Below are 15,264 nucleotides of genomic sequence, written 5' to 3' on the forward strand. Positions count from 1 at the left end.
GTTAAAAGAGCTGGTTAGCATTAAAAACGCGTCCCAACTTTCATGCGTTAAAGTTCATGATGAGGGAGGGGGGAGGGGGGGGGGGAGGAGAGGCAGGGAGGAGTGGAGGAGGGTGTTCTCTAATTACCCCCCCCCCTCCCCACAGAAGGAGACTGGCAGGTGGCATCTGCCCCCCACAGCTCCCTGCCCTCTGGTCCTGGGTGGACCTGTCAATCAAACCACTCTGACAGAGGTCTGTGCATGGTGCGCCGAGATGCTCTGCTCACAATAATGTCATTATGAATAGATTAGGCAAATGGATGCTTGTATAAATAACATGTTGGAATTAGTTACTGATAAAAAAGAAAATTCACTCTTTAAACATTTTGATCACAACACAGGAAGAATGTTTTATATTGTGCTGGAAATGTATCTAGTTACGACAAATCATCCGGCCTGCTTCTGTCTGTCATCTCTGCCTATTGAATCCTTTATTTCATGATGACTACTGGACATTTGTCTAAAGTTTACAGACAGATGGAAGATGTAAACTTAGAAAACCACAGATCAGACACCAGAGAATCACACACTGTCAAACTCTATCCTCTCTCCTCCCTCATCTTTGTCCACTGCCCTGATAAGAACGCCGGCCATCCCTCCACCCTCTCACTCCCCCACACCATTAGCCCCCCTTCATATTTTCATTAAGAGCTGAAGGACCTCATCAGCACTGGTTGAAACCTGAGCCATCCATGTAATTAGTTAAGTAATAACAGAGAAGCGCCCATCAGGCCTCTTAACTAACGGGCCCTGCTCCCACCGCTCCGCTGGCGCTGATGACACCCACCCCGATCACGATCAGCTCTCCACGGCCATTAGCCAGCAGCGGGTAGAGACCCACCACTGCTCCCCTTGCCCACTACGCTTGCCCCCCTCTTCACCCGCCTGATGGTGATATAATTATAGACAGCTACTCTGTTTTAGGACCATTGTGTTTAATTAGAGGCTAGGATGAAGGTTAGCATGGCCTCTAGCATAGCCTCTGTCTGCTCTACCATTGTTTGTGTTTTCAATGTATTGATTGAAGGATAATGATGACACTGGCATAGCCATTGAAACAAATTAATGTACCTTAATAACACAATGGCCTTGGTGTGTTTTAGGATGCTTTTGATAGCCCTGGTATACGAGCAATAAGCATTGTGTTAGGAGGATGGAATGTCAGTCAGCACAGCTGTGTGTGTGTGTGTGTGTGTGTGTGTGTGTGTGTGTGTGTGTGTGTGTGTATATATATATAGATGGGGGGAGCAAATGTAAATGGCAGCACAGGCGATGGAGGTGTGTCTGTGTTGGGGGGGTTAATAGTGCCCTGGGGTGGAAGCAGTCGTGTGGAGAGAGAGAGAGCATTCTGCTAACTTTACCTGGAGATGCAGCAGCCCTGCTCGCTTCAGCAAATAGAGAGACATAAAACAACAAGCAAACATGGGGGCTCATTTCAGCTGTGAGGAGATGGGAAGGAAACGCAAGGATCCCTCCTCTGTTCTTCATTTAGCCCAAAATGAAAGATGTTAGGTTTGATGGCCTTCTAGGTGTTCCACCTGATGGCAGTACTCTGAAAGCCCTGTGTGACACGGGGTCAACACTTCCATATTCCTTTCATGTATTTCAGTGCCTACAGTATGTACTGTATGTTCATCTCAAGTACAGTAAGACGTCTTTTCACGTATGACTGATGTGTGACTCGTTGTCTGCCCTGAAACCTCTGATACTTGCCATACTCCTTGAATGTATTCAATGTCTATATTTGTATTGTCTATGTTCATCCTGTGTACTGTGAGAGAACTTGTCACTGATGTACGTCTCGCTGTGTCTTGTCCACAGGTAGAATGCAAGAAGGCCCAGCCCAAGGAGGTGATGTTCCCGCCAGGTACGCGAGGCAGGGCCAGGGGCCTGCCCTACACCATGGATGCCTTCATGCTGGGGATGGGCATGCTGAGTGAGTACACTTGGATTGGTGCAAGACATATTTTCAGAATGAATGGGGTCTTATGGTAATATTGACAAAACACAATATGGCAATTAGCAAAAGTAGCCCACCAACATGTCCCAAGTGACCCTTACCAAGACTTTGACATTACCATTGTTTCTAGTGCTGTGGCAGGACAGGAAGGACACTCTGCCTGACACTGACTAGCTGTGTCTCCTTCCACCGCTGACATGTTCTCTCACACTGTCTGATACCAACACCAACTCTGGTACCAATCCTGATTCTGGCTCGGATAGTGCTAGTGATTTCTGCCTGACACGGAGACTCTCAGCCACTTACTATCTATAGGAATGTAACTAACAGGACACACTCCCCAAAATACAATGAAGGAATAACAAGGCAAGGGAAATACAGTCAAATGACTCCTACAAGTTTGCTGCCATTTACAAACATCAGCTAGACTAGAGCTCATTCCAGGAAATGCTGCCAGAGACTGGTGAAGTCTGCTGGAGACTCCACCATCACCTTCCTCCCTCCTCACAACTACACAAAGACCCCCTCCCTCACAGTCGCTCACTTAGCGTGTTCCCACATTTTCATGTAGATTTGACAAGGAAAAGACAGGAAACAAGGATCCTGAGAAGGCTCCCCCACCCCGCTGTACCCCCCCTTCCAGCTCCTTCCTCCCTTCTCCTTCTCTCCTCAGAGCTTCAGCCCAGCGTTAGTGACAAGAGATAATTACTGTTAGATTGATCGTCTGCTCAAAGTAACTGAAGCAAATAAATAGTTTGATGCTGGGTGCTGAATCCGAATGACGGCTAATGGAAGCTGCAGGATAGGTCGCCCTGCCCGTAATTTGGCTTGATGAAGCATCCTCATAGGGGCTTGTATGAAATATTCTATTGATATTCAGACAGTCCCGTTACCACATCCACTGCCTCGAACCCCCCACCCACCCCTCCCAACCCCCGTTCTCCCAGCCCCCAAATTCATCCAAGCAGGGCTATGCATTACAGAAGTAAATGAAGAGGAAAATTGAAGTAATGTTAAATTATAAATGTATGATTTCATCTGCCAGACCTCAAGATTGCTGAATAATAGGGTATGGATATCACAGGGTTTCATCTGTTGGGGGAATGAGAGGAGAGGAGGGCTTGTCTCCTACTATAGTTCATCAACATCATTCATTCTCCAACTTCTCCACCACAAACCTCCAGCTGTAGTTCCTGAAGTCTGCTGGAGGCACCAAACTCTAACTCAGCCTGGTTGGTTTGGTAGAGTTGTGTCAAGTTTCTCTACAGTTGGCAGTGATTTTGTCAATGCCCTGTCAACAGACACGTTTTAGAGCAGGGCTCTCCTACCCTGTTCCTGGAGAGCTACCCTCATGTAGGGGTTCGCTCCAACCCTGTTCCTGGAGAGCTACCCTCATGTAGGGGTTCGCTCCAACCCTGTTCCTGGAGAGCTACCCTCATGTAGGGGTTCGCTCCAACCCTAATTTAGCGCACCTGATTCTAATAATTAGCTGGATGATAAGTTGAATCAGGTTAGTTACAACTGGGGTTGGAGTGAAAACCTCCAGGAGGGGGGATCTCCAGGAACACGGTTAGAAAGCCCTGTTTTAGTGTAATATGAAGAGACTCCACAAGACTCTGGTGAACATATTCAGATTTATCGCCGATCAACCTGACAAAATGTGAAGCAAATGGAAAGAGTGCATAGAAGAGGAGAGGAGAAGGAGAGATGTGTGAGAAGCAGTGAAGGAGAGGATGGAGAGAGAGGGAGTATGAACTGAAACTCCTTATCTAAATGAAATTGGAAAAGCAGGACAGCGAAACATTCCGTTCGCTAATTTGCATACAAAAATCAACAAGGCTCATTATTTAAGGAACCCTAATTCCTTACTTGCCAAAATCTCATTAACACCCCCCCCCCCAACCCCCACCCTGTTCGCTTTGTTTACCACACCTAATCGAGCTATTTATCTTTATTGTGTTAGGGCCTGCATGTATGTTTGCTAAAATTAATACACATTTAAAGCCCTGTGCAGAGTGCGGCTTTACCAGATGCATAATTGATTTTAAAGTGAATCTGAACTGTTGGGCCATAAAAAAGGGCATTAGTATGCATATTAATACATGGGCCCTGAGGCTTTGCGGCAGCTAGTGGGGCCAGATACAGCCTTTATTTACTGAGGTATACACCGAGAGATATGGTGAGAGCGGCAGCTAGTGGGGCCAGATACAGCCTTTATTTACCGAGGTATACACCGAGAGATATGGTGAGAGCGGCAGCTAGTGGGGCCAGATACAGCCTTTATTTACTGAGGTATACACCGAGAGATATGGTGAGAGCGGCAGCTAGTGGGGCCAGATACAGCCTTTATTTACTGAGGTATACACCGAGAGATATGGTGAGAGCGGCAGCTAGTGGGGCCAGATACAGCCTTTATTTACTGAGGTATACACCGAGAGATATGGTGAGAGCGGCAGCTAGTGGGGCCAGATACAGCCTTTATTTACTGAGGTATACACCGAGAGATATGGTGAGAGCGGCAGCTAGTGGGGCCAGATACAGCCTTTATTTACTGAGGTATACACCGAGAGATATGGTGAGAGCGGCAGCTAGTGGGGCCAGATACAGCCTTTATTTACTGAGGTATACACCGAGAGATATGGTGAGAGCGGCAGCTAGTGGGGCCAGATACAGCCTTTATTTACTGAGGTATACACCGAGAGATATGGTGAGAGGAAGACGGGACAGACGGAGGAGAGGAGCCAGAAAATATGTCAGACCAATCACTTCCTATCTCTGTGTGTGTGTGTGTGTGTGTGTGTGTGTGTGTGTGTGTGGTGTGTGTGTGTGGTGTTGGTGTGTGTGTGTGTGTGTGTGTGTGTGTGTGTGGGTGTGTGTGGTGCGCGTGTGTGTGTGCGTGCATGTGTCGACGCACGGTCTTGTTGGCCACTGCCTATGCCTTGTCTCGACAGCCCCTCTCCCCTCGATCCCCCTGTTTCCATGTCTCCATCCCCATGTCTCGACAGCCCCTCTCCCTCCGATTACCCCTGTTTCCATGTTCCTCCCCATAAGTCTCGATGCAGCCCCTCTCCCCTCGATTCACCCCCTGTTTCCATGTCTCCATCCCCATGTCTCGACAGCCCCTCTCCCCTCGAATCCCCCTGTTTCCATGTCTCCATCCCCATGTCTCGACAGCCACCTCTTCCCCTCGAATTCCCCCTGTTTCCAATGTCTCCATCCCCATGTCTCGACAGCCCCTCTGGCCCCTCGATCCCCCTGTTCCATGTCTCCATCCCCATGTCTCGACAGCCCCTCTCCCCTCGATCCCCCCTTTTCCATGTCTCCATCACCATGTCTCGACAGCCCCCTCTCCCCTCGATCCCCCTGTTTCCATGTCTCCATCCCCATGTCTCGACAGCCCCTCTCCCCCCGCTCCCCCCTGTTTCCATGTCTCCATCCCCATGTCTCGACAGCCCCTCTCCCCTCGATCCCCGTTCCATGTCTCCATCCCCATGTCTCGACAGCCCCCTCTCCCCTCGATCCCCCTGTTTCCATGTCTCCAATCCCCTTGTCTCGACAGCCCCTCTCCCCTCCGATCCCACTGTTTCCATGTCTCCATCCCCATGTCTCGACAGCCCCTCTCCCCTCGATCCCCCTGTTTCCATGTCTCCATCCCCAGGTCTCGACAGCCCCTCTCCCTCGATCCCCCTGTTTCCATGTCTCCATCCCCATGTCTCGACAGCCCTCTCCCCTCGATCCCCCTGTTTCCATGTCTCCATCCCCATGTCTCGACAGCCCCTCCCTCGATCCTGTTCCATGTCTCCATCCCCATGTCTCGACAGCCCCTCTCCCTCGATCCCCTGTTTCCATGTCTCCATCCCCTGTCTCGACAGCCCCTCTCCCTCGATCCCCCTGTTCCATGTCTCCATCCCCATGTCTCGACAGCCCTCTCCCCTCGATCCCCCTGTTCCATTCTCCATCCCATGTCGACAGCCCTCTCCCTCGATCCCCCGTTTCCATGTCCATCCCCATGTCTCGACAGCCCCTCTCCCCTCGATCCCCCTGTTTCCATGTCTCCATCCCCATGTCTCGACAGCCCCTCTCCCCTCGATCCCCCTGTTTCCATGTCTCCATCCCCATGTCTCGACAGAGCCCCTCTCCCCTCGATCCCCCTGTTTCAATGTCTCCATCCCCTTGTCTCGACAGCCCCTCTCCCCTCGATCCCCTGTTATCCATGTCTCCATCCCCCATGTCTCGACAGGCCCCTCTCCCCTCGATCCCCCTGTTTCCATGTCTCCATCCCCATGTCTCGACCAGCCCCTCTCCCCTCAGATCCCCCTGTTTCCATGTCTCCATCCCCATGTCTACGACAGCCCCCCTCTCCCCTCGATCCCCCTGTTTCCATGTCTCCATCCCATGTCCTCGACAGCCCCTCTCCCCTCGATCCCCTGTTTCCAGTCTCCTCCCCATGTCTCGACAGGCCCCTCTCCCCTCGATCCCCTGTTTCCAGTCTCCATCCCATGTTCTCGACAGCCCCTCTCCCCCGATCCCCCTGTTTCCATGTCTCCATCCCCCATGTCTCGACAGCCCCTCTCCCCTCGATCCCCCTGTTTCCATGTCTCCATCCCCATGTCTCGACCAGCCCTCTCCCCTCGATCCCCCCTGTTTCCATGTCTCCATCCCCTGTCTCGACCAGCCCCTCTCCCCTCGATCCCCCTGTTTCCATGTCTCCATCCCCATGTCTCGACAGCCCCTCTCCCCTCGATCCCCCTGTTTCCATGTCTCCATCCCCATGTCTCGACAGCCCTCTCCCCCCCCCCCCCCCCCCCCTTTTGGACTCCCCCTGTTTCCATGGTCTCCATCCATGTCTCCGACAGCCCCTCTCCCTCGATCCCCCTGTTTCCAGTCTCCATCCCCATGTCTCGACAGCCCTCTCCCCTCGATCCCCCTGTTTCCATGTCTCCATCCCATGTCTCGACAGCCCCTATCCCTCGATCCCCCTGTTTCCATGTCTCCATCCCATGTCTCGACAGCCCCTCTCCCCTCGATCCCCCTGTTTCCATGTCTCCATCCCCAATGTCTCGACAGCCCCTCTCCCCTCGATCCCCATGTTCCATGTCTCCATCCCCATGTCTCGACAGCACCCTCTCCCCTCGATCCCCCCCTGTTTCAATGTCTCCATCCCCATGTCTCGACAGCCCCTCTCCCACGTCCCCCTGTTTCCATGTCTCCTCCCCATGTCTCGACAGCCCCTCTCCCCTCGATCCCCCTGTTTCCATGTCTCCATCCCCATGTCTCGACAGCCCCTCTCCCCTCGAATCCCCCTGTTTCCATGTCTCCATCCCCATGTCTCGCACAGCCCCCTCTCCCCTCGATCCCCCTGTTTCCATGTCTCCATCCCCAGTCTCGACAGCCCCTCTCCCCTCGATCCCCATGTTTCCATGTCTCCATCCCCATGTCTCGACGGCCCTCTCCCCTCGATCCCCCTGTTTCCATGTCTCCATCCCCATGTCTCGACAGCCCCTCTCCCCTCGATCCCCCCTGTTTCCATGTCTCCATCCCCATGTCGCGACAGCCCCTCTCCCCTCGATCCCCCTGTTTCCATGTCTCCATCCCCATGTCTCGACAGCCCCTCTCCCCTCGATCCCCCTGTTTCCATGTCTCCAATCCCCATGTCTCGACAGCCCCTCTCCCCTCGATCCCCCTGTTTCCATGTCTCCATCCCATGTCTCGACAGCCCCTCTCCCCTCGATCCCCCCTGTTTCCATGTCTCCATCCCCATGTCTCGACCAGCCCCCCCTCCCCTCGATCCCCCTGTTTCCATGTCTCCATCCCCATGTCTCGACAGCCCCTCTCCCCTCGATCCCCCTGTTTCCATGTCTCCATCCCCATGTCTCGACAGCCCCTCTCCCCTCGATCCCCCTGTTTCCATGTCTCCATCCCCATGTCTCGACAGCCCCTCTCCCCTCGATCCCCCTGTTTCCCATGTCTCCATCCCCATGTCTCGACAAGCCCCTCTCCCCTCGATCCCCCTGTTTCCATGTCTCCATCCCATGTTCTCGACAGCCCCTCTCCCCTCGATCCCCCTGTTTCCATGTCTCCATCCCCATGTCTCGACAGCCCCTCTCCCTCGATCCCCCTGTTTCCATGTCTCCATCCCCATGTCTCGACAGCCCCTCTCCCCTCGATCCCCCTGTTTCCATGTCTCCATCCCCTTGTCTCGACAGCCCCTCTCCCCCTCGATCCCCCTGTTTCCATGTCTCCATCCCCCTGTCTCGACAGCCCCTCTCCCCTCGATCCCCCTGTTTCCATGTCTCCATCCCCTTGTCTCGACAGCCCCTCTCCCCTCGATCCCCCTGTTTCCATGTCTCCATCCCCATGTCTCGACAGCCCCTCTCCCCTCGATCCCCCTGTTTCCATGTCTCCATCCCCATGTCTCGACAGCCCCTCTCCCCTCGATCCCCCCTGTTTTCCATGTCTCCATCCCCATGTCTCGACAGCCCCTCTCCCCCTCGATCCCCCTGTTTCCATGTCCTCCATCCCCATGTCTCGACAGCCCCTCTCCCCTCGATCCCCCTGTTTCCATGTCTCCATCCCCATGTCTCGACAGCCCCTCTCCCCTCGATCCCCCTGTTTCCATGTCTCCATCCCCTTGTCTCGACAGCCCCTCTCCCCTCGATCCCCCTGTTTCCATGTCTCCATCCCCTCCTGTCTGGATGTCTTTGTCTAGCCTAGCTCCGCCTCCTGGAGGAAAGCAGAAGCACACTGTGATCCTCTCACCTGCTAGGCAGGGCAAAGTGCCGACACACACACACACACACACACACACACACACACAAACACACACACACACACACTCCTCTCATATCAGCCCAACTCTATTGTTGTGCAAAGACATTGTTTTTTCCACCTGGAAAAATGTCTGTGAGACAGGCTCCTATGTCTCTCAGTTCAACATTGTTGCTTTCCAATATGCACAACAAGGATGTGTTGCCTGAGGAGTAAATATGTGTTCATTTAAAGGGTGGAGTCTCTGTGTGTGTGTTTCATTATGCAGGCCTGTGTAGCTGTGTTCTAGTGTATTCATGTGGCTGTATAATTCATAGTAGCTTAACGTTTGCAGACAGCAGAGCCGAGGAGGAGAGAATTAGTGTATGTGTTAATGTGTACATCTGTATGTCTCTAGAAACAATGGAATATGACTGAGAGTGTGCATGAGTGCCTGCAAATCTGTGTGTTAATGAGTGCCTGCAAATGTGCGTGTTCTTGCAGACAACAGCAAGCACTGATAGGCTGAGTTGAGCACAGACCTTGAGGCTGCACGACAGTTAACGGCTGACAAAATGTCATGACCGCCACAGCCCTAGCTGGGCTGTTGTTTGTTTTGCTGACGAGGCATGGCTACCAGCAACACAGACACACACACACACACTCCAACCCCGAGGTGCTGGCTTGCCTCTGTGTTAATCTCACACTGTCAATAGAGCCCCACCAAACACACACATTCTCTTTCTCTGCAACCTCTTTACATGTCAGAGGAAAAGCCCATGTCATGTATATTTAGTCTCTGGCATTTACTCCTCTTTAAGAGGAGAAATAAACAGTGCATGGGTACTGACGTAGTACTGATGTAGTACTGATGTAGTACTGATGTAGTACTGACGTAGTACTGACGTAGTACTGATGTAGTACTGACGTAGTACTGACGCAGTACTGATGTAGTACTGACGTAGTACTGATGTAGTACTGACGTAGTTCTGATGTAGTACTGACGTAGCACTGACGTAGTACTGACGCTAGTTTAGAGGCCACGGTCTGTTAACAGCATTCCGCAGTTAAAAGAACTGCTCATTTAGCCCAGATCACAGTAAACAACACATCATTTGTAAGAATTAAGTTGCAATTGCTAGTCAAAAAGCTTCATAGACATCTTTAAATATCCACACAAATAAATGAATAGCTCACATTCAGTGTATGGCTACCAAACCTGGTCCACACAGTTCGAGGTAGAACCGATATCAGTGTAATGCATAGACAGATGTGTATATATACACATGTTGTCAGAAGCTCAGTTGTGATCAGTAAGTGCTCATTTCATAGAGTCCAGTATCTCTCTAGGCCAGTGAGAAGGAAACCAGGTCTGGATGGAGGAAATGAGGTCACTCAGCTTGAGCTGTATGACCTGTGTTTTCATTATAAATGTTATCGAGTCTAGTGTGTCAGAACCCCAGTAGGAACCACTATATTGCATTTACTTCCTTCTGTTTCTCTCTCTATGTTCTCTCTGTTTCTCTCTCTCTCTGTTCTCTATGTTTCTCTCATCTCTCTGTTTCTCTCTCTATGTTCTCTCTCTCTATCTGTTCTCTCTCTATGTTCTCTTGTTTCTGTTTTTCTGTTCTCTCTCTCTCCGTTCTCTTTTTCTCTCTCTCTCTGTTCTCTCTCATGTTCTATGTTTCTATCTCTCTGTTTCTCTCTCTCTGTTTCTCACTCTCTTGTTTCTCTCTCCTGTTCTCTGTTTCTCTCTGTTCTCTCTGTTTCTCTCTCTCTCTGTTTCTTACTATCTGTTTCTCTTCTCTCTGTTTCTCACTCTCTGTTTCTCACTCTCTGTTTCTCCTCTGTTTCTCTCTGTTTCTCTGTTTCTCTCTCTCTCTGTTTCTCTCTTCTCTCTCTGTTCTACTCTCTCTGTTTCTCCTCTCTCTCTGTTTCCTCTGTTCTCTCTGTTTTCTCTCTCTGTTCTCTCTGTTCTCTCTGTTTCTCTCTGTTTCCTCTGTTCTCTCTGTTTCCTCTGTTCTCTCTGTTTTCTCTCTCTGTTCTCTCTGTTTCTCTCTCTCTGTTTCTCTCTCTGTTCTCTCTCTAGCCTCTGTTCTCTCTCTCTCTGTTTCTCTACTCCTTGTTTCTCACTCTGTCTTCTTTTTTTTTTTCTCCCTCCTTGTTCTCTCTGTTTCTCTCCTCTCTTCTCTCTGTTTCTCACTACTGCTGTTTCTCTTCCAAACACACACAAGCCACACAACACACGCCACAAAATGTGCAAGGTAAACTGCTGTTGTTGTTTGTGAGCAGCGAGTAGGGCACTTGTAGCAGGATTTTTTAAACACCAGCTCATCTGCCTTCAAGTGTCCAATGAGACCCAGTTGGCCTGATTGACTAGCTCCTGTTCTCCAATCTAGGCAACCATACCAGAAGCAGCATGTGTGTTGGGTCCCATCCCACTTTATTTCCCTCTTATCTTTCCACACTGTGGACCAGGATGTGCTCCAACGGATCCAACATGGCAAACACTGCTGATGTGGTGTTTTTTAACACCACACAAACACACACACACACACACAACACACACACACACACACAACACACACACACAACACACACACACACGTCCTTGAAACAGTCACGGCTCTATCGGAAGCTATGAAATAGGAGACTTGGGGAGCTAAAGGAGCACTTCTGAACTATCATCATTAAAAATTTCTGCCTCAGCAAAGATGGCACAACTTAACATATTCCAAGTATATTCCCAAATAGCAGACTCAAATAGCAGTTTCTTTTTTGCCACTTTTGGAGTGACTTTTTACAATCAGGCCATCGTATTTCCTCTTGCCTGTTCCGTCTGTGGTATCTCAGCGGGTATTACGGCCCGCCCAGCGCACCAAGGTAGCCTCACACCTCAGAAAGACTCTCTAATCCATAATGTCTTTACACAAATCTCATCCACTCATTGTCTTGCAGCGCCGTGTGGTTCATGATCGATTAGCCGGGGCTCTAGTAGAAAGGTTATCCATCAATGACAGTGTAGAGGTGACAAAAAACCTGGACAGATCCAGACATCCTGTTGCCATGTAACCCTGGGAACCGACGAGGGGTCGTCTGGGAGCCTCTGGGGAGGAAGAGGACTCTGGCAGGCTGGGGAGGAGGAGGCTGGAGATCATGACATGCTAGGGAGGAGGAGGCTGGAGGTCATGACATGCTGGGGAGGAGGAGGCTGGAGATCATGACATGCTGGGGAGGAGGAGGCTGGAGAGCATGACATGCTGGGGAGGAGGAGGCTGGAGATCATGACAGGCTGGGGAGGAGGAGGCTGGAGATCATGACATGCTGGGGAGGAGGAGGCTGGAGATCATGACATGCTGGGGAGGAGGAGGCTGGAGATCATGACAGGCTGGGGAGGAGGAGGCTGGAGATCATGACAGGCTGGGGAGGAGGAGGCTGGAGATCATGACAGGCTGGGGAGGAGGAGGCTGGAGATCATGACATGCTGGGGAGGAGGAGGCTGGAGATCATGACAGGCTGGGGAGGAGGAGGCTGGAGATCATGACAGGCTGGGGAGGAGGAGGGGGAGAGCATGACAGGCTGGGGAGGAGGAGGCTGAAGAGCATGACATGCGGGGGAGGAGGAGGCTGGAGATCATGACATGCGGGGGAGGAGGCTGGAGAGCATGACATGCTGGGGAGGAGGAGGCTGGAGATCATGACAGGCTGGGGAGGAGGAGGCTGGAGATCATGACAGGCTGGGGAGGAGGAGGCTGGAGATCATGACAGGCTGGGGAGGAGGAGGCTGGAGAGCATGACAGGCTGGGGAGGAGGCTGGAGAGCATGACATGCTGAGACTGGGACACTTCTGATGCTCATTAGGTCAAACTGAGCCTCATGACTATGCTATCTAGCACCAGCAGCAGGCCTGTGTGTGTGGTGTGTGTGTGTGTGTGTGTGTGTGTGTGTGTGTGTGTGTGTGTGTGTGTGTGTGTGTGTGTATATATAAAGTGATGGGAGGCCAAGATGGTTTAACACAACTCCCGATTGTCCTTCTTCTCCTAGGTTACCCAAACATTGTAGCAACGTATGGCCGTGGATACACTGGTTTTGCCCCGAGTTACAGCTACCAATTCCCTGGTAAGTTCCATTTGTTAGGCACTGTGTGCTTCTCTGCCTGCCTGCTGGGGTGAGGTAATGGACCCCCTGTTGGCTCACAAACACACATCACCCTGCCTCCCTCCTCACTCACACACACACACACACACACCACACACACACCACACACACACACACACACACACCACACTGTTCTCTGTCTGATCTCAGCTGGGTTCCTGAAGATGATTATGTTATTGTAATGCCATGTCACTCTCTGTAACCCAAATGGCTTCAGTAAGGGATGAATTCCTTCCTGGCACCCACTCTCACTCACCGCATCTTCACTCTGCCAGTATTATACTGTGGAAAAATCCAATCCGCCAAATGTGATTTGATAAGGTAACATTATGCAATTATGTCACCATTCACTCTCCTCTAAAGACCTCTACAATGGGAAATGTCAGAGCTTGATTTCACGCCTTATTTCAACATGTTATGAGTGACCTGTGTCCTCGCTGCCGCCTGGCATCAGTATACCCAGCTTGGAATGTTGCCAGGAGGGAGAGAGAGTGACTGTCACCATGCTAGGGACTGCCATGACGAGATTCTCCCCGATTATCCAGCCCGCAGGGAATTCATATACACATATACAGGAGGGGCATTCATATACAGGAGGGGCATATATACACATATACAGGAGGGGACCTAGCAGTGCTTCAGTGAGTAGTTGTTTTTCTTGTGGATGGTCAATTGAATAATTGGAACCTACAGTGTCTTTCAAATAGGAGTCAGATAATGTTTATTTAGATATGAAACACCAGTGTACTCTAGTAATGATGACAATGTAGGGGATTTGCTTTTTTATTGGTGATTTAACTTCAATTGACTGAAATGTTACATTTTGTTTGCAGTCTGTGGCTGTTGTTCTTGGGGGCTTAGCCCCATGCTCATAAAAAGATACAAGAACCCACTGCATCTGTGAGCAGTGTCAAACGTCTGTTGAGTGTGGAGTGGAGAACATCAGTACAGTATTTCAGCAGGTTGTTGTCTCTATAGTCAAGCATCTCGGTGTACTCCCCAGCGGCAGTGTGAATACATGTCATATGGAGTCGCAAACAAATGTCCAAATTCAGAAGGAATTACCGAAACAGATGAATAAAGGGAATGAATAATGAATGGGTGTAAATTGGTGAGGTTCTGGAGAAATCATCCAGCGCTGTTACTATACCAGGGGAAAGGGATTCAAACAAAGGTTGTCAAACTCATTTTCCCTGGGGGATGCTTCGGTCTTCAACCAGGTCCGGAGGGCTGCACTGAAAATGTCTTATATTTAGACCAGGTCCGGAGGGCTGCACTGAAAATGTCTATATTTAGACCAGGTCCGGAGGGCTGCACGGAAAATGCCTTATATTTAGACCAGGTCGGAGGGCTGCACTGAAAATGTCTTATATTTAGACCAGGTCCGGAGGGCTGCACTGAAAATGTCTTATATTTAGACCAGGTCCGGAGGGCTGCACGGAAATGCCTTATATTTAGACCAGGTCCGGAGGGCTGCACTGAAAATGTCTTATATTTAGACCAGGTCGGAGGGCTGCACTGAAAATGTCTTATATTTAGACCAGGTCCGGAGGGCTGCACGGAAAATGCCTTATATTTAGACCAGGTCCGGAGGGCTGCACTGAAAATGCATTTTCAGTGCATTTATTTTTGCAAATTTTGACGCAGACTAAATATAAGTGCAGCCCTCCGGACCTGGTCTAAATATAAGCATTTTCAGTGCAGCCCTCCGGACCTGGTCTAAATATAAGACATTTTCAGTGCAGCCCTCCGGACTGGTCTAAATATAAGACATTTTCAGTGCAGCCCCGGACCTGGTCTAAATATAAGACATTTCAGTGCAGCCCTCCGGACCTGGTCTAAATATAAGACATTTTCAGTGCAGCCCTCCGGACCGTCTAAATATAAGACATTTCAGTGCAGCCCTCCGGACCTGGTCTAAATATAAGACATTTTCAGTGCAGCCTCGGACCTGGTCTAAATATAAGACATTTTCAGTGCAGCCGGACACTGGTCTAATATAAGGCATTTTCAGTGCAGCCCTCCGGACCTGGTCTAAATATAAGACATTTCAGTGCAGCCCTCCGGACCTGGTCTAATATAAGACTTTCAGTGCAGCCCTCCGGACCTGGTCTAAATATAAGACATTTTCAGTGCAGCCCTCCGGACCTGGTCTAAATATAAGCATTTTCAGTGCAGCCCTCCGGACCTGGTCTAAATATAAGACATTTTCAGTGCAGCCCTCCGGACCTGGACTAAATATAAGACATTTCAGTGCAGCCCTCCGGACCTGGTCTAAATATAAGACATTTCAGTGCAGCCCTCCGGACCTGGTCATAAGACATTTCAGTGCAGCCCTCCGGACCTGGTCTAAATATAAGA

At 50.6% G+C, this 15,264-nt stretch overlaps 1 protein-coding gene across 1 annotated transcript in view; it reads left to right on the forward strand.

The window, feature by feature from the left end:
• LOC115206486 (RNA-binding protein Musashi homolog 2) overlaps positions 1-15,264 on the forward strand; it is a 406,246-nt gene that overhangs the window by 300,725 nt on the left and 90,257 nt on the right. Inside the window, exons 9-10 of the mRNA XM_029773542.1 lie at positions 1,861-1,975; positions 12,790-12,864. Of these exons, the coding sequence (XP_029629402.1) occupies positions 1,861-1,975; positions 12,790-12,864 (190 nt within the window). The remainder of the gene's footprint in view (positions 1-1,860; positions 1,976-12,789; positions 12,865-15,264) is intronic.

The sequence above is a fragment of the Salmo trutta genome, chromosome 13 (assembly GCF_901001165.1).
Source record: "Salmo trutta chromosome 13, fSalTru1.1, whole genome shotgun sequence".
NCBI classification, from domain to species: domain Eukaryota; kingdom Metazoa; phylum Chordata; class Actinopteri; order Salmoniformes; family Salmonidae; genus Salmo; species Salmo trutta.